Here is a 25,982-nt window from a genome sequence, read left to right as displayed (position 1 = left end):
GACCATTACCAGTTCTGCATGATCAGTAAGAGCTAGCTCTATAAAAATAGAAGTGCTTACAACTATGTGAACATATTTGGAAATGGTGAAATATATATGTAAATATCTGTCACCACCTAATCAAATAGAGATTTTTGCTTTTCCACATGACTGGCAAACTGCAGCAGCCATTTGGCAGGGAACATGCTCGATTCAAAATGTGCCTACATAACCCAAACTAAGTATGCAATAAAAATAAGTTTAGTAATATTCCCAGTTACAAAGTCACTCTCTTCAAATGGACAATGAATTTAGAGCCAAAATGAGACTTTCTAATACACCCACTATACAGGCAAGAGCATACACCTTGCTGTGTACCGTAATTTCTAAGGACGTGAGTAATTTTGTGTGCACTCACATATATAGTGCACATTAATATCTTGAATATACTGTTGTAAACAGGGCCAGGTTAGGACAATTTTTTTCCCTGATTCTCTGGAGGGTTTCCCAACCTACATGGAACTCCCTCCAGTTCCAGGTAAGCAACCATCCATTTTGCATCGGTACATTACTGGTAACTCTTCATACGCAATGCACACAAATACTGCTAAAATGCAGTAACTGAAGTTAAAACAAGCTGCCTATAGTATCCATGTCCATACCAACAGGCTCCTGGTTAGCAGGGAGGCCTTTCCTGTACAAAACCATAAGCTCAGGTATCTGTTTTAGGAAAGAGTAAAATAAACACTAACAACACTCCCTTCTTTAGACAAACACATTTAATCTAAGCAAGTGTTGACATCCTATTGGCTTCCAAAAGATTTTTAAAATGTGTTCGCATGGTACTTCAAACAAAAGCAATTTCAGGGATTGTGTGGAATATGAACTTGGCTATATAGCTAACAAAGGACATTTATTGACCTTGCAACATTCTAGATCTTGCTCTGTGTAACTCCATGAATTCCAGAAAAGAAATTTTAAAAAGCGCCAGGGTCTGAGTAGTTATTCCAAGTTTAGATCCCCCTATCACCACTGCTTTGACTGTCCATCCTTGTGTCTAAAAAACATTGCGGAAAAGACAGTTAAATTCATCATGGTGTTTAGCTCTGTCCATCAGTAATTCAGAAACAAAAACCCAAACCAAACCAAAACCAACAAAACAAACAAGCAAACAAAACAAACCCACAACAAACAAAAACCCAAAAAAACCCCAACAGAAAACAAAACACCATCAAACTAAAAAGGGGTTTTAGGACTTAATTCTCTATCATATAGACTGTATTTTCAACAGACAAGCAGAAATTATAAAGTATTGTCCTACCTTACTGTGACATTTATAGTGCAGGAAGGTGAGTAATTAGATCAGAAATTAAAAGGTTAAGAGAAAGAGATAAAGTTTGTAACTGCTGCACGTTCCTATTACTCAGAAAAGCTACTGAAAACTTCACTTCTGATCCATGTGATGGCCGGGCTGGGAGTGAGTGCTGTCATCAGCCAGCACAGCACTCGACACTACAGCACCAGCCACCCCAGAGCGGTGCAGGCTGGAGGCGAGCGCTGGTTCCAAACCCCCTCTTCCCCCGCCAAGAGCCCCGCTTGGACAAACCCCCCGAGAGCCTGAGCCAGGTACAGTTCTCAGACCAACATCCCAGCTAATGCATAATTTCAAGACTGGATTTAAGGGACCAGCTTGGGTCCAATTCTCAGGATAAATTTAAATAAACGATGTGCATAAGTCAACTTTCTTACTTTGTATTACTCATCGATAAATAATCATGAGGGTTGCTCAGAATAATTCAATACTGATTTCTTTCCAAAAAACGATTTTAATCAAATGACAATTGTGTGCAGTATTTAGAAGGAATACGCAAGCAGAGAGATTTAAAAGACAAAGCTGGAGGAGCAGTAACCAGGGAGCTATGGGGCAGGCAACATGAGTTTACTGCTGAGAGTCTAGACTTACATGTCCCACAAAACTTGCAAAAAATTAGTGCTTCCTCTTGGATAGTAAATGCAAACCGCAGCTCAACTGTTTGCTCTTGCAGAATCCAAATTTTAGACTCCCAAGTTGCTGGGGATTCCTAAATTATAATTAACAAAACAACTCACAATGGAAGCATCAAACCCCTATACACTAGACTTCTTCTATTTAATAAGCTTTGTTGGCAATTTTCTAAATGCTATTTTATGCCACACTTTTACTCAACATGTAAATCATTTTTGCTCTTTTAGTGATCTGAAGTTGTTCACAAGATGAAAAGTAAAGGTACAATATCAGAGACAGTTTCAGGACTTCTAGACAAGCAACACTAAAACCATGACATCTTAATTTCCATATATTGCAAATGGTATAGGCAAAGCAAAGACGTCCAAGCTATTATTACCACAAACTGAATGGTAGAAAAGGACACTCTGGCAAGCTGAACATAAAACACATCCTTGATTTCAGCAGATCAAGCCCTGTTTAGTAAAAAGATGTGAGATCCTATCATAATCCTAATAAGAAAGGAAAATTATACTTATTTTTCAGGATCAAGACTAAAAGATGCCATCACAGAAACACAGCATCTTCTAATTTATAGTAATTTATACCCATAACTTCCAGATGGAGGATAAAAAAGCTTTTCTACACATGTACAGAGGGAAATGTCATCACTGAATGCTTCCAATTTGACTTGATTTATGGGAAAACACTCTATTACCTTCCAGGAGCTGCCATCCTGAAATATTAAAAAATAAAGTGTTCAGGATATCCATCTTGCCTACATGGACAGTATGAGCTGAGACAGAGGGAGTTTATAAGGAGGAAAAAAAAAGGGGGGGAGGAAAAAAGGGCAACAAAACCAACTTAGAGATTGACTTTAATTAAGAGAAAGCCCATAATGTGCATCACTCCTGGAAGTGTTTGTCCTCACACTGGTAATTCTTCCCAGGCAATGGGAAAGAGAACAGAAAGGCGGAGGAAACGAGAAAGGAGGATTGTTGGTGGTCCACACTTGTCAAACGATGAGGCAGTTTACTCATTAGGGAATTCATAGCCTCAGAGGCTAAAGAGTTTATGAACGGGAACATTAGGAAGATCTTAGTACCAATCCATATTTGGATTTCAGTACCAAACCAATTTTGATGCTCTTGTTGTGCTTAACGGTGTGGCAGCTACATTACAAGTTACTACAAGCTTAAGCTCTGTTGCGCCTACACAAGCTGCAGCCGCTGCACTGCAGATATATCCTGTGTCTGCTCCTTCCAGTTCGGTGTTGACAGTTCTTTTAAACAGGTTTTGCCTCCTAGACAGAAAGGGAGGTTAACTGGCTAAGGGTGGGGTTGTCCACTTGGCATAGAGAGAAACTGATTAAAACAAGCGTTAGACAACAAAAAAAGCATCGAAGTCTACCAGGACATGTAATAACAACACTCCTTAGGTAACCACAAAGAATGTTTCAAGCTTCACTGGAGCTTGTCACTAGATACAGTGATAAATATGTGTTCACATAAATCATTATCCCCACGCTGACGGATAATACTTTTCTCCAGCTGCCTGTTCCACATCCTCTTGCAGAGCCTCAATAAAAGGAGCATCAAACGGAAGGTTTAATTTTTCATCGTTGTGCGAACATGACCAAAAATTATGAACAAGCATCAAACCGCTCACCAAAGCTAATGCACACCCCGGCTGAAACGTGAGCTTCAGAGGCAGCAGCCCGCAACTTCAGAGCTGAAACCCAGCAGAAAAGCACTGATGGGGCTGCTAGATGGACTATTTTAATGTCGTTCTTGCTTCGCATGAAAAGTTTATTCTGAAAGACAGAGCCAATCTGTGTGGGCTTGATGCTGACATTAAGTCTCGTAACTTGCATTACATTACTGCATGCTTAACACTGCTGAAAAATGGAAATTGAGGCTTTCTTGTCTAACAGGTAAAGAGAATTCCACATAAACTGGATTGGATTTTTTTGCTTGTGGGGTTCTCTTACTTTTAGTTTTTAATTCCTATTCAAGATCTTTTCCTTAAAGACTACAACAATGGAAGTAGCATACAGGAAAACAACTCTCTCTTTTTGTATATTGAAAATATAATATATACCTCCATGTGAGTAGCTCTACCACAGCAAACACATTCAGAGAAAATCTGCTCCAGCTTGTTATTCTCTAGTACCACAAAAATTCAACACCATGGTGTTCAAGTTTGTGTGTTGTTGGTACAGCAAACCAGGGTAAATCGACCCAAACCTGCCCAAGTTCCGGCAGCACCATGGACTGAAAATGGCACCGGCGCAGCATTTACGGGTGAACTCAAAACGCCACTGTCACTCAGTCCTATAATACGCAATTTTTTACTTAGAGAACTCACACGAGGAAGCTCGAGGACACACACTGCCAGCCCTAAGACCGTGTTTCTCAGAAATCAGTGTAGCATGTCTGTAAACAAACTGTTCCACCTAAGTCCTTTAATAATATGTTCCTGTTTTACCTTTAATATGTAATATATACAATGCTTCAAAGAAATCTTTCAGTTCTTGTAATCTCATTTCCTTCCTGGGTACATTTCAGCAAACTGCTCCAAGAAGGATGGTTCCTGTTCCTTATAGTCTGATACCAATGGATTTAATTCATTCTCAGTTGCCCACTCCTTTCCAGTGCCTATAACTTCTCTTTCCCCTCACACACACTTGGGTATTCTCCTCTCTGTTTTCTCTGATAAATAGAAAGTAATATTTACAATATTTAAAACCAGCCCCAAATGTCCCCACATCTTTGAGAGACTCTTCTCAGTGAGAGAAGCAGCTAAAAGCAGAGCCTTCAACTATTATTGAAATTATCATTAAAAACAGCCAAAGAAGATCTAATTTTATCTTTTTTTAAGAAGACAAAGAAGTTTATCTTTCACTTCCTACCACTATTTTGATTTAGTATCAAAATTAAATATTCTTCCAATAATCTTTCACGACATCTGCCAGCCAGCAGTACACATTAGCTATTCTCCATCCTCCCTCACTGTACCACTTCATTAATGTGAACTCAAGGTCTCCTGCCCTCTTTCATAATTTCTAATTACCTATAGGCAATATTATATGGAATGTCCATTAGCATAAAGATTATTTTTGGCATGATAAGACATATTTTAAGGCTATCAATCTTTCTCCAGGCTGAAAATGATATATATTTTGCCACCTCTGGGTTCTTGCTTATAACTTTTCAAAAGTAGTATTCCATGCAAAGAGGTTAGTTTTAATTTTATCCCCAGCTATTTTTATTCCACTAAGTCCCAATTTAAAGTTAAAGCTCGCCATCACATATAATGACTGACACAAATTCTAAGAAGGATGATTTCATCTTCCTCCTATGTTCAGCAACCGTGTTTGGAGTTTGGTCTGTCATGCTGTGAAACTTGCTTGGCTCTGCAATCTGCTAATGCAGAAAATGTCTGTGTGAGCATCAGAAAGGAAACAAGTTCATCATTTGAAAAGGCTTGTCATGGGAAAACACAAGTCAGACATATGTGGCTTATAAACACTAGTCCTCCTGTAGGAAGAAACGTCTAGTTAGTTGTCTGTTCTAGCTCATGTATGCGAATGAGAAAGCAGCAGATGAAAATCTCCTAGGTTTCTATCATCTTTCTCAAAATGACAAACTAAGACTACAGGAAACATTTGCTAGAAGCTATGAAACAGAAAGAAGCAGCAACTTGGCAGAATAAATCACCAAGTTCTTCCCATGCTGTGTATTGTTTCTAAACCAACTGCTTCTGTGATTCTGTTTTTGAGTTATCTTAAAAAATTAGCCTAGTTGTCATTAATTTCGATTGCAGTTGTACTTTGCCAGTCATGGTGTGACACTAAACACCATGTTTCAGCACAAGCGGCCCCTTTGCTGGTATCCAGCGGTACACAATGCCCTCTCTTCTCTTCTCTTCTCTTCTCTTCTCTTCTCTTCTCTTCTCTTCTCTTCTCTTCTCTTCTCTTCTCTTCTCTTCTCTTCTCTTCTCTTCTCTTCTCTTCTCTTCTCTTCTCTTCTCTTCTCTTCTCTTCTCTTCTCTTCTCTTCTCTTCTCTTCTCTTCTCTTCTCTTCTCTTCTCTTCTCTTCTCTTCTCTTCTCTTCTCTTCTCTTCTCTTCTCTTCTCTTCTCTTCTCTTCTCTAATATTAAAGCTATCAATGCATTCTGCCGGGCAGACACCTCTCTAAATAAAGCTCTGCCTTAAAAACCTAATATATAAAGAAAAAAAACCAACAAAACAGAAAAACACTCTTCTTGTTTTAAGTTAACTGTTGCCATCCCATCACCAGCAATGTCCTACCTCAGGATAACTTCTATAAGCACAAACACTTCATTTCTTTTTTCCCCTCTGTCATGTTGCTTTCTCTTGCAATTGCAGCTCACAGTGTTACAACAGGAGTCAGCATTAAGGAGAAAATAGTTCTTGATTCGCTAAAGGAGTAGAAGTTTTAACCGCAGCAGCAATCAGGGCAGCAGACCAGAGGCTCAACCTGCACACGATGCAACGGTGCCTTGTAAAAACAAACACACTTCACAAAGTTCAAAGCTCGGCTGCTAGATCTTATTCCTGGAGTTCATGAACACCACTCCCTAAAGTACACACACACAAACCACAGGCAGAGCACTGAGACAGACGACAGATCCAGAAACAAGAAATAAAGCTTATTTGCTCTTAGAAACAAGGGAGAAGGTGCTAATCTTGGTGAAATAGGATTCCTGCGGTACTGGTGAATTACTGTCAGGATCAATTACTTGCTTCAGCAGGGCTGTCAGGCTCAACCAAGTGCCCGTCCAGCAAACCATTTCTGTGCTGTGCTTTTCCTTCATATTTCAACACTTTGCTCTCATTCCTATTTTTGGGTCTTTGTTTCAGGCCTTCTCCTTTGCACAACTATATTTCAGGTCATGGCAAGAATTTGCAATTTAATGTTAAAACCAACACAGATGCAATGATTTGCCCAATAGGAACATGAAAGATAGAGTTGCATCAGAGAAATAAAAATCCAGGAATATAAGCCATCCTTGGCTAGCCATTTGTTCTAGTTACCTGTATCCTGGTAAGCCATCAAACTGCATCTTTGCTTGGCTGCTTTATGACTTGCTCAGTTTCTACTGAGCAACATCAGTTATTTCTGCACTCGTCATTGTTCCGATCTAGATTATCTTCACACAGACTTGACAGAAGAACAGCTGATAAAAGAAGAATCCTCTCTTTTAAGCTTGTATAGGAGGACATTGCTTTTACCTGACTATTTCCTCAAACATTTTACTGACTCCAGGAGTGTAAACAGAGGTGAGTTTTCAATGTAAATTAAGAATAAAGAAATAAATTAATTGCTAGGCATGAGCTAACTTTGCATTTTTCTTCCATAAGCTGGATGATTACTGTCTCTAAGGTTTCCTTTCCTATCACCCACTGCACCCTCCAAATGAATCGCTTCATTCGTGAATTAAAGTGGAGCCAGACTGCACAAAATCAGCACTATTATTTTGGTCAAAATCAGGGATTTATGTAAGTTTGCTATCTCAACCGTTCTCATACCTTTTCTGTCTTCCACTAGGAAAATGATTGGCACTGTTCTAACGACCTGGGGTACAAATTAATGGCAGAGACAACACTAAATAAATGTGTGGCAGAGCGCTATGCCAAGATCTGTGCTGGAAACGGGGAGAATTGCTCCTGCGACTACAGGAGCACATAAATTCTGGCTGACCAAGAGTAAGGGAAAATTAATTAAGAGACTAAATTTAAATTCTGCCAAATCATGCATACTGTCATATGAAAACACAAATATCCAGGTGAGTAACGACATGCACAGTGGGTGCTCTGCTACCTGAACACTAGACCTACATTTTAATCTATTACATTTTTGTTCTTTTCGTACATCCATTTATGGCAATGGTTGCATACCATGAGTTTTACTGTTTTATCTATACACCCAGTCGTTTCTTCCATGTCAGCAAATCTCTGAAACCTATCACGAGGAAAAAGAAATCTTAATAGAGCAGGAATACAGGACTGTGAAACTTCAGAAGTTCAAAAACTATTTAAATGAGGATAATTCTTTTTGGTTTTAACCTACTGGACTGGAAGGCAATGGTGCTAGCTATAAATCTCATCCTAAATGCTCCTTTGGAAGTTACAAAACTGCTTGCTGAGTTGGTATTTTCATATCTACCACCCTAGTAAATTTGCAGGAAATTCAATTACAGTGCAGCTTGGGTATTGTGACTCATCTTCATCCCACCCCCATTTCCAGTTGCTTTCTGTTAAAAGAACTGGTTAACTCATTGGGAAATTTGTTAGATCTGACAGTACTATTAGTTTTCTTATCAAAAACTCTTCCATCTACCCTCTGTACTGTATGTATCATTTAGCTCAACATTACTCACGAGCTCCAAAAACTCAGTACAATCAATTCCTTCTACAGACTTTAACACACGTTCTGGATTTCTTCCACTGCTTGCTCATTATTTTGCAATGCACTTTTTCCTATTTGCAGATTTATCAGAAAATGGAACTGGTGTGATGGGGTCCATCGCCAAGGAGTGTAGGGTGGGATCTAGCTGCAGCAACTCATCAAAACCGGGGAAGAACTAAATGGGAAAATGGCTTCATTTTTGTAGCTGTTGTAATTTTATGGTCTTCGGCCACAAGTTAATCACAGCCAATTGTGCAGAACTGCTGATGTTGGGACATTACGTATCAACGGGGTTGCTATTTTTAATGTTCCTCTGCAAGGTGCTCTAAAACCTTGGCTTGGGGGAGGCTGGGGCAGCGCGCTGTGCAAAACGCACCGACCTGGAGCACTGGCGCTGGCCAGTGGAAATGGTTCATCCAGGCAACCCCAGGAGAAGAAGGAAAGCAGCTCATCGCTTGCCTTCTGAGTGCACGGAGTAGACACATATATCAACACAACCTCTACATGTGGGAGGACAAGATGGTTCATGCTGAAGCTGGTTTCAATAAGGCTGCAGCACACAGACATACATAGGCAACGAAGATTAAGCCACTAGGTCGCAAAAGAACATAAACAGGAGATAAATTTTCCGTTTTTCAGCATTAATGAAATTAGTAATAATACTAATAAAAGTCTACTGAACGATTCTATGATTCTTAGATACAGACATATACACCTTTTTCTTAACCCTTCGTCTTTAAAATAATCCCTCAAACAGCTCAGTTTCTACAAAACAAGACCTTTTAAATGGACCAGTGGAGAACACACCTTGATTTGGGAGGAAAACGGCTTTCACAAGTGCCATTAAACAACTCTTAACACTTTAGAGAAATTTTAGACGTTGCACATACTGAAATCTATATTGTACATACTGAAATCTATATGGCATATACTGAAATAGTCTGACAGTTCTCCTGCACCATTTTTATTATCTGAACTAAGTCTGCGACTGGAACTGCAGCATTAGAACCTTTTTCAGAGCGCTATACATGTCAAGGTCAGCACGCAGGATGACTATGTTGGATGCTCTATGTAGCTCGCCTAAAACATATGGGAAAAAAAGAGTTTTCTTGTACCTTGAGGATGTTAAATAGCAAATACTGAGTTTGTTCCTATTAAATACCTTATAATGGATGAGCTTAAAATAAAACATCTTTGATAAAGTTAAATTCTATTACTAAATCTAGTACATTTTTATTATTAGTTATTTAAATTTATGGGTATATGCAGTGTCAACACACCATGAAATGAAGAAATTACCAATTTCCAGCATGAATTACTTGATAAAAGGGACTGTGTTAAATGCAGAGTTGTTGAATAAAATCAGTAATGCTACAGTGGTTAATTATCAAGTTATTTAAAGGAAGAAAACCTGCAGTATTTTACAGGGTATTAAACTTGCAATTGCTCGCAGTACCTAACAGACAATATTAGTAAACACAATACATTTCACAGTGGACAGCAGTAAATACCTCCATGTCTTTAAAAACCATATTTTTAACACTGATTCCATATTGCTTAGCAATCAGGCTACAAAATATCACAAACACTTATGTCATTTTGACATAAATTTCTCATTTTTTCAAGCACAATCTAAACCCGCTTCATTGGACGCCTTAAGTTGTCATGAGAGCCACAGACAGTTGCGATTTCCCTCAGTAAAATAAATGATTAATTAGCAAAACACGGTATGCAAGGTATGTCTGGAGTGACTTATCTCTATTGCTACTCATAGCTGTTAGCTTCAATTTCCAAAGCTCTCCAGCCTGCACGGTGTTTTGCAGAGCTGGGAAAGATGCATGGGCTTGAAATGAATAATTTATATTCCAAATTACACAAACATACAGACGAGGCATCTTAATTATCTAGATTAGCAACCACTAAGGTCACTTCTGATAGCCCCATAAAAACACCTGAAAGTAGAATTATGTAGTTGATAACCTGTGTATTCCATAAAGAATACAGGGAAAATATGACCTGTTGAAATAAGCTTAAGTGTGGGAAAGATTTCCTTTTTACTGGGACATTCAATAAAATTCATCAAGTTTAACATGTGAAGTTTGGACATGAACCCATTAGCACTGACTAAACGGATTCCTTCCCAAAACAGCTGTATTTGTTCACTGTTTATTTCAGCATAGAGACCCTCTCTTGCCAGGCAGAAAACCAAAACCGTATCAGTTTTCCTCATACGTTCCTGCCTGAAATGTTCTACCAGCAGTTTCAACAAAGGTGAAGCCCTTCAACATCCTCCCCATTGGCCTGGAGATGAAAATCATTTCAGTCTCATCTGGAACAGCAGGGGAAAGCCCATCTATTGTTTGGGAAAAGGCAGCACATATTCATTAGCGCTGATAGGAATAAGTAAAGAAGAAGCTGCAGTCTAATTGTCAGAAATTAATTGACTACACGCAATCAGTTAGTGGCCAGAAATGTACTAAAACATAGAGAACTAAGCACAGCATACGGAGGAGCAAAGATGACACAGATTCGGAGTTGAAGGAAAAACAAAACAAACCAACACAAACCCCAGTTCAAGACACGTGAGAGAGATGGAGAGAAAAGGGAGACCAAGAACAACCCTCGGCTTTGGCCAACGAGCTCTTGAGAACACGTGGGGACAACCTGCCTCCTGCCACTTGCATGCCCAAAGCTATAGAGAATTATTAGTAGACATTTTCAAGGCTTTTTCACTGAAAGTGAAATGGTAATTCTCTTAATTAAATGATCATTCATTAGTCTTTTACTCAATCTATTACCTAATAACATTGTCAATCTTGCAAGTTACTGCCATGGCTTTAATTTCCCTTTTCATTATAAGACTAATAACTAACTAAACTCACAGCTTCATAAATCTGTACCACAGTACAAAATATACTGTGTGCACTTTTTCCATTCAGATTCTTCAATTACAAGCAACTGCAACCAAAAAAAAAAAAAATAGCATATTGTAGTAGCTAGAACTACATTTTGGCAGATCATAATTACATTGTTCCTTAGAAGCAGTGCTCGGCGCTTAAGAAGAAGGATTATATTGAATAACGAGGCCAATATTTTAACTCAATTAACATATTATTTTTCAATAAAGTGGTGTACACTACTGTAATTTTTTCTTCTATGGGTAACATCAGCTATAAAACAGAAATACTGCAGCTTTCTTCTGATAACTCAGGTGTAATTTTTCCCACAAAGATTGTATGGTTTAGATATATTAAGTGGAAGAAAACATGTGACATATTATTATTTTTATAAATAAATATACTTACTTCATACTGTTACAGGCACAGAATATTTCACTTCCATGCCATATAAGCCTGCCAGAGACTGTGTTTGACTACATCTAAAAACACATGAGATTCTACTGTAAGGAAAATTTTTCTTTCATGTCTTTTAATTCTGTACTGTTGTGAGTTTGATTTATAATATTGGTTTGGACAGAAGTGATTTCTGGATGAAGAAATCACATCTGGTTACAATGGAAGCTCGGTACCTTCTCCATGGAAACTGCCTGCCAAATGTGCTCATGTGATTTATTTATCAGATTCTTCAGCACAATATTTCAATTTGATGGAATTATATTTTCCTGGGATCTTTCACTAATACTTTAAAAGTGACATAAATGCATAAATGTCTGTATTAGTGGAGATAATCAAGTTGTGTCACTCCAATATCACTTTGTAATATTTGTCAAGGTCATTTTCTCTTTGGTTGTTCTTTTGAAACACGTTCTGGTTTTGGCTTAACATTTAAGCATGTTTTAAAGACTAACTGGGAGTATTGTGTTGTAACTGCTCTTTCACTCTCCTGCAGTTACACCATGGGTGATGCCCACTGTTTAGTGGATGGGTTTGTGAACTCTCCATGGAGATATGAAAACTCTGTACTTTAACAATGACCTTGCAAAGTAATCTTTTGTTTCAAGCATTTGCATGTGTATTGATTATCAGTAGAACTGGAATATTGCAATACGTATCGAACAGCTATTTCTCAGCCAGGCTACTAAAAAGGATAGTCCCGTATAATTTTACAGTATTCTCCATATCTTTTCTATCACTGATACTATACAAGTGCTCATTAAAAAGAAAATACAAATAAGAACTCAAGGTAGCAAAGTTTCTGATAATCAGAAGGCTGGTCATTTCATTCCAGTTATTTAAGAGTCTTGTTTAGCTGTGTACTAGAACAATGCGTACTATCATACTATGAGGATCCTCCATCTCAAAGGTGCTGAAAAACAGGGAAGTAAATTACAACATATACCCAACTGTAGAATTAGAAAAAAGCCATTTTGTTTTCCTAAGGAAGGCAAGACAAAACCAAAAGGACAGAATCACTTCGTGTTCCAGTCTGATGGGGAGATGGAAATTATGCAATAGAAAGGAACAGGCAAGTAAAGGACTGAATGAGTAAGATGAAAAAATTAAATCAATCTGAGTTGCATAGGGAGGTATTAGTAACGGGACATGCAATTCCAGTGAGTCAAATGAAATACCTTGTGTTCCTTTCGTGGTGATCAGCTGGTGAATGTTTTAAAAGATTAAGTACTATAAAGCGCAACGTATCTCTCTCCATATAGAAAATCACAGCAGATTCTTACACAAGTTTAATGGAACTTGGTAAGTTAAAAATAAAATTCTTACGCTTACCTTCATGGTAAAAAAGAACTTTTCTGAGCAAAACATAGAGTTATTGACAGCACAAGCTCCAGAGCATGCTGCCAGTGGTACCAGCTGAATGTTAGGCTGCTATGTCATGTAACATTAACAATCTTACTATTTATTTCCATATATAACAGGGTTACAAATCCTTCTCCATCAACAAGAACCTTTAAATTCACTCTATATTCTGACATTATATAAGCAGGAACTGATGGAGAATTAATGATTTCAATTCTGTATTCAGCAAAACAGCCCATTAAGAAGCCCAACAGGATACATAAAACTTCCAGAGAACTGAAGGAAGCTGGAAGGCACGAGGCTTGCCAGCCCGCAAAAACATGCTGTTTATGAGGAGTATCACGGCTAAACCTTTGACAAACCTCTCAGACAGGACAATTGGTTCAATTTAGATAGAGATGATCAAAAGCTGAGCAGAAAACAGAACAAAACAACTTGCCAATGCCTTATTTTGGTATTTCAAATGTCTCCGTTAAGTGACTAGCACTTCATCATATGATGAAGTTGCAACAAGGGAAATCCTGATTATAATTTACAGAAAAAAATGAAAATGATGCAGTGAAATATTGGAACAGCTGACCAGAGATGATGTGGAAACCCCATTAAGATACAAAAAACTTAAGCAGAGAAGGACCTGACCAACCTGTTCCAAGTTGGCCTTACTCTGAGTATTTGGACTTCCAGCAAGCCTTTCGAACCTTAAGTATTGTGTAATTCTATGCACTATATAAATAATAAAACAAACCAACATTTTCTCTTTCCTGTAGATCACAAAGACAACGCGTGCTGCAATTCACTAACATGGAGATGAAAGCTTATCAAAACTGCATCTGAGTTAAAGCTTCACAGCTGGAGAGTGGCAAAAAACCCTTAACCTAATAATAATTTGATTTCTTCCAAAATACCAAAGGGAACTGGATGCAAAAGAACATTTTCAAAGCCACATCAGCAGTCCATGGGGAAGGCAGGAGAACATAGCAGGACAGGACAAGCCACGACTCTTGAAATTATTAGAATGGCCTAAGAAATCTGATTTCAGCTGTCGATTACAAACTCAAGCTAGTAACCTTTATTTTAGTACTGTTACTTAAGAGAACATATTTTCCTTTGCATCTCTTTTTTGAATAAACTGCATCCAACTTCCTACTGATTAACAAATGTAGTAAAAAAACTGAAGAGCCCTAAAGCACAGGAAAACAATACTATTTATTTTGATCTGAAGCAGTTAATCTCTCCCACCTCCTTTTTGGTGAAAGCTCAAGAGAAGCTTTATACTCTGTACACCAAGATGGCAGCATCAGGGAAATTCTGCTGTAGTAGAAACTTTCTGACTTGCACCAAGACTATTCATACTTCTGCATCAACTCCATGCATTCAAGACATATTAAAGGACATCAAGTCCATAATTTTTTTTTCCCTAACCTTTTTCTGCTGCTGAAAGCTATTAATTGAACAAATGAGTTGGTGATTACCTCTTGAAGAACCCTCCTCATTTTCAGGAGCAATGTCTTCACAGCTGTGCAATCCTGCAGCATCAATCTGAAGGGCAAAGACTCGATGCCTCCCCCTTCCTCCAGGCTGGGAAAGGGCCACTCCACGCTGGGGCTGCTGGGCAGTGGGGTGACACGGGGGTGCCTGGGGTCCCCCGGCTCCACCTCCTTCGACAGCTTCAGAGACAGGTTCCTTCAAGGGAAAACAGAAAATCAACGCTGAAATATGAAAATCAAGACTTTTTGGCTCCTAGTTCCTTGACATTAAAGGTAAATCACACATTCACTTTTCAAGCCTGCTGGTACGAATGGCCTTTTTAATGTATGTGTAGCCATATGGTGTTAGCAATAAAACACGCATTTATAAATGTACTGTTATCTACAGGAATTGAAACCGTGCTCTATCTCACACCCCTCAATAGAAAGCCACTTTCTTCAAGCAAAATATCCTGTGGGTCCATTTTATCTCAGTTCAGCTCTATGAAACGTGAATCCGTCATAACAGAATCGCAGAATGTCAGGGGTTGGAAGGGACCTGGAAAGCTCACCCAGTGCAATCCCCCCATGGAGCAGGAACACCCAGATGAGGTTACACAGGAAGGTGTCCAGGCGGGTTGGAATGTCTGCACAGAAGGAGACTCCACAACCCCCCTGGGCAGCCTGGGCCAGGCTCTGGCATCCTCACTGGGAAGAAGTTTCATCTCATATTTAAGTGGAACCTTCTGTGTTCCAGTTTGAACCCATTGCCCCTTGTCCTATCACTGGTTGTCACCGAGAAGAGCCTGGCTCCATCCTCCTGACACTCACCCTTTATATATCTGTAAACATGAATGAGGTCACCCCTCAGTCTCCTCTTGTCCAGCTCCAGAGCCCCAGCTCCCTCAGCCTTTCCTCACACGGGAGATGCTCCACTCCCTTCAGCATCTTGGTGGCTGCGCTGGACTCTCTCCAGCAGTTCCCTGTCCTGCTGGAACTGAGGGGCCACAACTGGACACAATATTCCAGGTCATGCACTTTAAAGAGGTAAATCATGTTCTTCCATATGCTTGGACTTAGAACTCAAAACAAAAACTGCCACAGGAAATAGTTCCTTCTGGGCTGGCCCAGTGACACAAGATGAACCTGCTATTCTATACAATGGAATTTTCTCTTCAACCAGCTGGGAAATAGGACAAATCTGAATGGAGAATAAATCCGAGAACGTGGTTGCACTGTGCAATAGTGGTATATTAATTACTACTAAATTACAAAAGTGTTGTAACAGCAATGCATGACATCCACATCCATACTAAATTAATTCACTACAGTTAAAGATGCTAGCATAAGTGGTGAAGAAAATGACAATTATTCTTCATTTAATGTATAGTTCCAATTTTCCGTTCCATTTGAATTTTCATGCAACACCACACTGACTGTGAATTTTAAGTATGGCCATATTTTGGAAGGACAAAGAAGATTTTTCCACATGAAATTTTCTTTAATTAACTTTGGGTTCATAGGAACTGCATACAAAAAGGGACCAACGTGATTTCTCAAGATATGCAATTCCCAATGCCATCCTAACAAATGGAAAGTGAGGCTATTAGAATTATCTTTTATGGATGGCTCGTTTTTCTGTTTTGCAAGCTATATAATGTGCAGTAGGAACAACATGTTAGATCAAGGAATGCACTGCAGAGATCATGGGTATGAGCAGATGCTCATGATGGCCAACGGAACTAAAAATTGCTAATTCAGGCTTTTCAAGAGTCTCCTGAAACTATGAAATTAGTCTGTTTTAATTTTTAAATACATTGAAATAACTTTGTAAGTAGAATATTTTGCATCCTTTAAAATAATAATCCGTGGTGGATGGTAAAGGTGCTTTTGACTGAAGGATATGAAGCCACTGGTAATTCACAGCCCTTATTAAAGAATACTCAGATATAAATCATGCAAAGAAAAAACAACTTTTAACTGAAGTTTCATAACACAGGCCACTTCTAAGCATTCAGAAAAGCCATATTCAAACTATTGGAGTCTCAGCTTGGGTAATACAAATACAGAATCTTGTACTAAAGTATGAAAAGTACCACAATAATGGCCATAAGAGTTAAAAAATACATCAAACTCAATCGTTATTGGAAAAAGGCAACTCAGATTTAGCATACACTGAGCATTCAGATCACACAGCACCTCTGAACTACGTGCAAAAGATACAGCTGATCTGTGCCAGCAAAGCTCTTCCCTGCCTGATCTGCCTCCTTCTACCCTCTGCGGGAAAAAGCTCATTTAAAATTAATTCCAGAACTCATATTTCATCGAGTTCATTAGTAACAATGTCCAGGTGGTCTATTACAGTATTATTATGGTAATCCACCACAATTCATCTCCAAGCAGCAGCAGAGATTTAGCAAGGAAAAAAAAAAAGTTCTTACTAAAATTAGAAGTTTCTCCTAAGTGAAATAGTAAAACACTTTGCCCCTGAGGCTGGAGAAGGGGTTGATGGCTCGACTGGCAGGGCAGGAGCTCCTTACACGTGGCCTTCGCCTTCCAAAGATGCATTTATTGTAATAAAAACATTCCACAGGCAAATGCTATGTGACAAACTTCTAAAACTGTGGATAAAAAGGTCTGTTTTAATGAGTAAAGACAATGTATTTCATTGAAATGAGCGTTAATTCTATACTATTATCGACATAGAATATTTCAGAAAAGTAATTGGATCACTTTTAAATATTTAGAGCTCTTGTCTGAGCTCTAAATTCACTTGACACACACACAGAGTTGGGCTACATCCCTGCTTTAATAAAAGCATATTTGACAATGTTCACGGGCACTGGCTGCCAGGCAGCGTTAAAGCACTTGTGAAACGGCTCGACCCAGCGCAGCCATCACTCTTCCCAACGATCCCCTGCCTCAAATGGGGTCAACCTAAAGCCGGTGTGATACTTAACATACAGCTGCATGTTACGTCCAGGGGGACCACAAATGGCACCGGAGAACAGCAAGCTTAATAGCACTAGAATTACTGTCACCAGAAGGTCTGAAAATCCACAGAAAATTTGTTACAAATTTGTAAACATTAAATAGGGTGAAAACCTGTGCAACGTGATGGCACTTTGAGCCAGCTGGCTTGTTTCTGTTGTATGTGGACGTATCCATTGAACACCATGGATATATTTCCTTCTAAAAATCAGAAGCTACAATACCCGCATTTAGCAAAAGCAATCTTCATCGAAATAGTGAGATAGCATTAACATAATCAATCAGTGACTTTCAGCACTTTAATAGCCTCTATAAGTCCAATGCAACTGCATGTGAACTAACTGAGGAGCAGACACAACTGTGCAGCTCCTTTCAAAGCTTCTTTCCCTCAAGAGGGTACAACAAAAAGAATTCTCTTCTTTCAAAGCATATTTAAAGGGTTTTACTGGAAAGGGTGAAGAAAAAAAAGACCCAAAGATGATGTGCAACTTGAGCTACTTTGAGTTATTCTTCCCCTTTGAGTTACTCTTGCCTTACTGATCCTCAGATCAATGATTTGAGGAGCTTATGGTAATTTGAACTTCACTTACATAAAGATCCCCAGATTATGCAGAGTTTAATCTTCTTAGTTTTCATCAGCAGTGCTCAACACGTTGCTAGAGCAGAATTAGCCGAAACTAACACAATTGGTGCCACAGAGTTTGCTCTTCTTGATCCCGGCTTAACAGAAAAGGGCTCATGTACCGCTGAGGGCATCGGGAAGACCCCAACCTCGGTGGCAAGAGCTCAACAGACTTGCTTGCTTTCTTCCCCAAGGGCTTATCTTCTAAAGCAGGGTCTTAGAAAAACCCTTAAATCACTTATTTGCAGTGCTTGAGTGTGCAACTCTACGTGTATATAGCCACATATAAATACATCATGTGTGTATATATATATGCGCACATATATATTTCATATATGTATAGTTATAAATTTCACACACACGCATATATAAACATATATATATTTGATCTTCAGAAATGTTTCAGCTCCATACGGAAGTTATATCCTGAATTTTTGATATAAACCTAGACAGCCTTCAACCCACACTTTTTTCTCCCATTCAGAATCAGCACCAGCAAATAGATGAAACGGATCCTCTCTTAGAAAATTCACCAACTGCTCCTTTGAGACGGGTCCCTCAGCTGGACCATGTAAGACACAGAGGAGCAATTACTTCTGATTCTCAGAGAAAAACCTGCCTGCCTCAAACACTTCCAAATTCAGTTCAAAGCACCCTGCGGCTCCTTTACAATATGTACATTACAGTCAAGACCTACAATCACCCCAGACTGAATCTCAGTCACTGAGTAATCTCTTACTAATCCCCTTAATAAGAGACATGTTCTATCCCAAACAGTTTACAACTAAAATATATGGACACATTTCAGAAAAAAAGAAAATAAAAAGTCTTTTCCCTATATTTAGCAGAACTGAGACAGACTTCTAAAAGCATGTTCCTAAATATTCCAAAGGGAATAGCAAATAATGTACTGCTAGGTGCCTAAATATTCTCAGGCTCTGGGCAAGCAGAGTTCTGAAAACGCAGCCTTTGCAATACAGAGAAGATAAAAAGGTAGCTAGAACATCAACTCTTGGCTAATTAGCTACATTAGCGTGCTTCGGCGTAAAAATTTACACCTCTCTCTGTCTCACACAATTTGTCACTGTTGCTTTTCTTCTACAAGAGAATGCTTCAAAAGTTCTAAGGGTGACATCTGAGAATATTAAACCGCATTGTGTCACAAGGTGCACGCTGTTTGACATTTTACAGCTGTTAGAGGTGTGTCTCTGCTGTTGGCGCTCTGACGTTAGTGTTTTTCAAGGTCAGCCTTTTAGAAAAATGACATTTGGTATCTGTCACTAACAACTGCACCCGCACACCGACGTGCACACAAACTAATGGCTGCTGCTGCTCTAAGTTCAAGAGACTGTCAGCCTTTCCATTAAAACCTTTTCTTTCAAAGGTTTATACCACAGTCATAAAGACTTACAATCAAATTAAAAACCAAACCAAACCCCTCCATTTTTCAGCTGCTGGTAAAGCCCAGCTGATAAGGGCAGGTCAAACGTGTCTTTGCTTTCTCTAAATTCTCCAGGAGTCAAGAGCTCTGTTTATATCCCCTGATCCAGCACACAAAAACACAGCACTTGAGATTTCAGCCCTTTTCTTCTTCCTGCAATCTATTAGGAAAATTTGAATGTGAAACAAATAAGATAATGTAACACCACACAGTCATTAGATAAGATTAAAAAAGAGCTGCTTGGAAGAGGCCAGTGGGGTTTATTCAATCTCAGGTACTAACAGTGCAGTAGTAAATAAAGCCTTACAGATAAAGCAGGAACAGTCAATGTGGCTCTGAGCACTGAGGCTTTGGTATCATCTGAGTCTTTTCTTGTTTTGGTTTGTGGGTTTTTTGCATGGAATCATTCTTGAAACTATTTTCCTGTTTTGTGCTGACTGCCTTCCACAAAATACAATCCTTTCATTCAGTTAGCTAGCTAGTTTCCCTGACTTAAAAAAAAGTTGTCAAATACTTCCTAGTACAGCCCAGCATTTCTTGCTACCAAAGCTTTTCAAAACGCTGCTCAGAAAACAAAACAAACACTTAAAGCATCTTGTGTCCCCACTAAGACGCTACAGAATGGTCACTGTAGGCTTCAGTGAGAAGAGAAATACTAATATGTTAACAGGTACGGTTAAATCCATTAAAAGACAAAAGGACAGCAGGGTTTGCAATAAATATTTGCTTAATGCCTGGCAGAATTCATAGACATGAGTTAGATGGGTAAGATGGGCTTCCAATGAGACCAGAAAATTAAGTGGAAAATTCATGTACTTAATAAAGGAGACGAGCACTCACTTCAAGTCTTGTCTTAAACATCGGGGAAGCACTGAACCACATCACTACTGCTCAAACCAATATATTATCTTTTGATTAAGCTCTTAAGCATTAAGAACACTTTTGTGAAGCAAAAAGGCAACTCATTATACCTTGTGTTGGCTGAGAGGTTCATCTGAGATGTATAACAGTCGGTTTTAAAGGTCTAATTAATATTTACTGCAATCCCCACCATGGAATACCCCCAGCATTCTGCCTGCTCTTCCTTTCGTCCCAAGCCCCCCCTGCCTCCATCCTGGGCAGGTGAGTCAGGGAACGCTGCCTGGATTAGGTCAAAATATGAAAATGTCCTGGATTCTGACCATGCCAGGCTCAAGATGGCAATGTAGGTCATCATGCTATAGTCACACGCATTCCCCCACCAGCATAAACGCACATGCCTATGGGATCAGATGGCAGCTCAGTGCCAGGGACTACAAGGGAGAGGACTAAAAACATCAGCAGAGCCGGGTATTTGGGTTAAGGGATGCCCTGTACAACTATCACGTAATTAAAACTCCGTGGGTGCTCAGAAAATTCCAACCAGTAATTCTAAAATTCATCATTAGCTCTGTACTTTTTCCCATAGTGAAACATATAATCAGTGCTATAACATAACCATACAAAGTAATCAGTAATTACAAATGCAGCTTGCAGAGTGAAGATCACATTCAAAACTCTTCAATTGAATCAACACAATGGATATTCATTTTGGTATTTTTATACTTATTTATATATTAAGATTTTATATTGATATTTTATATTTATTATTAGAAAATTTATACCTTCTCATCGCCCTCTAACAGTTTAAGAACACTGAGGAGAAAAGAGTTGTGTTTCAATTCAGAGGAGACCTTCCACCTACTTTAAGTAGCAAATTCGATTAATATGTCAGGAAGAAACTGTAACTTTAAAACCCATCCTATTTCATTATCACATAAAATACTTGGAACCTAATGTTATTGTTAAAAGAGCTTTTATGTTTAATTCTCTTTTATGACCAATAAATGAAAGAATGTAATGGATTTAGGGACATGATTTCTAAGGAAATCCAGAACATGCATGTTACTATATATCCATTCTTAAAAGACAGCAATCTACTCAAATTTTTAATGCTTAAATTGGATTATTCTATAAGGTTTTTAGGAAACATTATGGAATTAATCTTTTACAAAATTTCCAGTTCCACTTGACAAACACATGAACAGGCACGGTGACTTCAAAAGCCTGATTGAAACCAAAGCAACACAACAACAGGAGACATCCAGCCCCAATGCTAATTAAATACACCACTTATTTAGTGAATTTTCTGATAAAACACCGCATGCTGGTCCTGGCACAGTGGTCCCAAATAGTGAGTTTTCCTGCTGGCTGAGTACTCATGCATATGTGTCTATGTGTGCGTGTGCATACACAAACAGATATTTGGTTTTATATTATGGAGGAGACTCCCAGAACATCCTGAGCTGGAAGGCGCCCACGAGGACCATCGAGTCCAACTCCTACCACACAGTGCAACCTAAGAGTTAAACCATACACCCAGACAAGCTGTTGAGCTCCCAAAAAGAGCAGTGTTTTCAAAGAGAAAGGAAAAAAAACAAAACAAAGAAATCTTCCTCAGTTCATTTACTGATGTGAAATGCGTTGTTAAATAATTAACAATTCCCAGCAGACTTAGATGCAAAATAATATGTATTTTTCCCACAGTTCAATGATATACACTTCCCGGGCTCCAGCCAAAACTGATCATAAATGAAGCATATAGAACAGAAGAAATAAAGAAACTTCCTTTTAGAGGAACTGCATAAAAACTGCCCAAGAGCTGTAGGTCTAATACTTGGAGCTAAACCATTAACTGGATCTTGTCCATGCCGAGTGACAGGTACCAGTGTGACATCAAGAGCTCACACCCAGACGTACGTCACCCTAAAACCAACCTGAGAGAGTGAGAGCTCCACAAGCACAACGGTGTCCCAGGGATCATCCACCTTCCAGAGGCTCGAATCCTCCCCTCAACGCTGCACAGCTCCATGTGTTCACTTCCAAAATCTGCCACTGGCATAAATAGGGGCTGGGAACTTATTAAGAACTAATTGCCAGCCATAGATGGAGATGAATGTGTGTAAGCTGTGGCACCCTGCAGTGTTATTTCCTTGCGAGCGTCCTCCCAAAGTACCAGAGGGCTGGTGTTGGTTCACATGGGTTTCACTTGCACGGCAGGTGTTGCAATACATGCACTCAGATTTTAATTAGTGAAATTAAAACCCTCCAAAAACGCGTGCTCGATTTTTTAAACAAAGGCGTTAGAGACCAAACAAAAAGAAAGCAATAAACTAATTACTGTGTAAATTAACCTAATTGCTTTGTTCTTACATGACATAATCAATCAGTACATGCCACAGCACAAATGTGTTATTTTATCCTATGGTGAAACCAGCCCACCTACGGGAAATTTCTCTGTCTTTCCCAGTTCGGTCTTCAATGGTTATTTCTTTTTGACTGTAAAAAAAGTCATTAAAAATAATCCAAATATTTAGTTTACTTTGACTAAAGCACCGCAGTGGAGTTTCTGTCCTGCCCTCTTACAGAACAAAACATCCCCCCTCCCTCCTTTCCCCAATAATGTGACCTGCTATGAAAACTTAAATCAGGCAGATGAAAAGGAGATGCTTGGTTTGGTTGACTATGAAGGAGCAAAGCTCAGAATCATACTTAGACCTCTCCCAATACTCAGTCGTACACCAGCATGCAGAAAGAAGGAGCATGCTAGAACTCCAATATTACAAGAAATAAGAATTCCGACTTAAAATATTTTCATCTCGATGCAGCATGACTTGACACATACGTGCTCGCAAATCCAGTCCCATCAGAAGCTTCGTTCTCTCTACAACGCCTGATCTCTCCCCTCACTTCCAGGACATTAGGCCCCCTGCCTTTTAACTTTGGTTTTTAGATCATTACATTAAAATTAAATATTTATTTCAGATGTTTACTCTCTGGTTGTTACATTCTCTGCTTTGGAGACTCTACTTGAATTACCTGAATATTTGGAGCTCCTGTAATTGCTTCCAGTTTGCAATGCCAGGCTTGTTTAAGCTTGAGAATAACACGAAGAACAGCATTGTACAAAACTAGGCAAGTTTAGAAAAGATCCATCTCACTGGCCCACAATTCGAATTTAATGCCTGATTTTGAATTCTTTTGCACTGCACATATTTGAATTTGAAGCAGTAAATCCCAGTAATATTTTGAACACAAATTCTTTTAACTTAACACTATTTTTATAACCTGTACCATTAGCTTACTCAAGGTTGCAAAAAATATGATAATGAAACAAAAACCACTTGGAAATATTACTTTAAGGAAGTTATTAAAAGTTTAGTAAGATTATTAATTTATAATAGAATTCTTAGCATTTCTGCTGTGAAACATTAAATGCACATTACATAAAAGAGCAATTAATATTTTTAGTTACTAATTTTGCAAACTCTTTGTCAGAAGAGCATTAATAACATGAAGCCCTAATAACTGTTGGAGTGTGTGTTAAAACTTGCTGTCCAAAGCTCCATCTAGACTGAGATTACTACTGGACTTGCCAATTCATTTCTTTTCAAGGCATTTAGCAGCACCACTCCAGCTTTTGAGATCAAAGTTGCACAAAATGTTGATTTCTGGCCCGCACCATTGCCAAATCCAGCTTGAAATGTTGATCTAAGCACACCCTGTAGACTTCAGAGGCAGAAAGCAAAGAAATCAAAAGATATGCCTGTGCACATATAGACGTTGTGCGATGTTTGAATGTTAGTACCGCCTGACTTATGACTCTGAATCTTGTGTTGCTAATGCAAGGCCATTCCCCTGCCTTTGCTTCCAGGGACCAGAAATCCATCAGACACCCCAGCACACGTATCAAAGGCTGTCGGTCTCTAAATCTGACACACAAAACCTGAGGAACACTTCAGGGTGTGCACGCAGCGAGAGGGAAGATGCTGCACAACTACACATCTCACACTGCCAGGAGAGATCAGAGAAAGAGACGTGATTAATTAGGAGGGAGTAACAGAAGGATGAACAAGAAATTCACCTGGTCTGACCAGAATGTGTCTGGGTTTGTTTGTTTTCTTGAGTGTTTCATTGGGGTTTTGTTGTTTGTTTGTGTCTGGTTTTGGGTTTCATTTGGTTTTCTTTCTGTGTAGTGGTTTTGTTTGTTTGTGGGTTTGGGTTTTTTTATTAAGAAAATAACTTCATCTTCTTATGCGTTTGAACAAATCATGAGATATTTTAAGAACAAGTGTCATAAAAAGCAGACAAAATGCCTGGAAATACAAAGGCGTTCTGTGGGCCTGTAATTAGACATCTAATTAGTTTGGAGCTTCTCAGCTTTAAGACTAGCGTCACAATTCAATCCACCATAGAGCAGAGCAGCCTGTGTTCAGAGGAGCTCTCTGGGGGTCATTTGGGCAGGATGTTTGCACAGATGTGAATACCCATCCCCTCTTAGGAGCAGCGCCTGAGTGAATGCTATCGCATCTTCTCTTTGCAGCACACAGGAGGGAACTTGACATTTCAAACCAGATAACGCTGGCTGGTAGCAAAGAGGAAGCCACATGAACACCGATCACTATCTTTGCTCATTGTCTTTTAACAGAGCCCAGAAAGCAAATGCTGCTCTGTCCAAAGATGGTAAAAATGATAAGTCTTCCTCTTCTCTGCAACTTCTCCCACAAGAGACAATCTTATTCTGGCAAATATAGTGAAGGGCACTGGTCAAAGAGTGATAAAGTTCATTTTTTTTCCGACAGGACTGACAAATACTATACATTTAACAAATATGCAGGTTTTCACTTGTTTTGAGGGCAGTTGTTAAAGATGAGCCAGACATCAAATTACATCCTACAAAAAACCTTGATGTCACAAAACCGTGACAAAGCTGGCAGCGTTCACTTAAATGCACAGTTCATGCCTTTGAGTCTGCAGAGAGACATTTTGGAAGACTTTTACCTCCTAACTAAACGGCTCTTTTCCTGGTTATCGTTGCAAGTTGATGTAAAGTGCAGTTGAAGCTTCAGACAGAATATGCAGAATGCGTATTTTTAGTTGTTTCTTTAAGCGGCCAGGAATTGTTCACATTCCTCCAGTGCAATATAAAGTAGGGACATTTGGCCTTGAAGTGTTTGATTCCACCTCACTTCTTTGGTCTCCTAATCTCCCTTCTCTCTCCATCTGTGTACCTGCATCTCCCACACTTGAACTCTTGGGAGCAGCCTCTCAAAATGAGTGTGAAGGTGTTTCCACAAAGCAAGGAGATTATCTTCCTACACACACTCACAAACAGCCACCACTTTCTTCTCCTGGAAGGCTTCCTGCAGCCAGTGTAATAAATTGATGTAATTAAGCACCGCCAAGCTAAACTGAAACGAGGCTGATCTAGAAGGTCCTTTGACCATCACTAGTACAAGGGTTTCAACACAACGCCAGTAAGTTTTCCTCCT

At 39.1% G+C, this 25,982-nt stretch overlaps 1 protein-coding gene across 7 annotated transcripts in view; it reads right to left on the bottom strand.

The window, feature by feature from the left end:
• CCSER1 (coiled-coil serine rich protein 1) overlaps positions 1-25,982 on the bottom strand; it is a 424,423-nt gene that overhangs the window by 238,574 nt on the left and 159,867 nt on the right. For all 7 annotated transcript variants that reach the window (XM_065062407.1, XM_065062409.1, XM_065062410.1 and 4 more), the window contains exon 6: positions 14,585-14,795. In XM_065062407.1, coding sequence (XP_064918479.1) covers positions 14,585-14,795 — 211 coding nt within the window. The remainder of the gene's footprint in view (positions 1-14,584; positions 14,796-25,982) is intronic.

The sequence above is a fragment of the Columba livia genome, chromosome 4 (genome assembly GCF_036013475.1).
Source record: "Columba livia isolate bColLiv1 breed racing homer chromosome 4, bColLiv1.pat.W.v2, whole genome shotgun sequence".
Classification (NCBI taxonomy): domain Eukaryota; kingdom Metazoa; phylum Chordata; class Aves; order Columbiformes; family Columbidae; genus Columba; species Columba livia.
The sequence above is the reverse complement of the archived record's forward strand: the minus strand, read 5'-3'. Positions and strand labels throughout refer to the sequence as shown.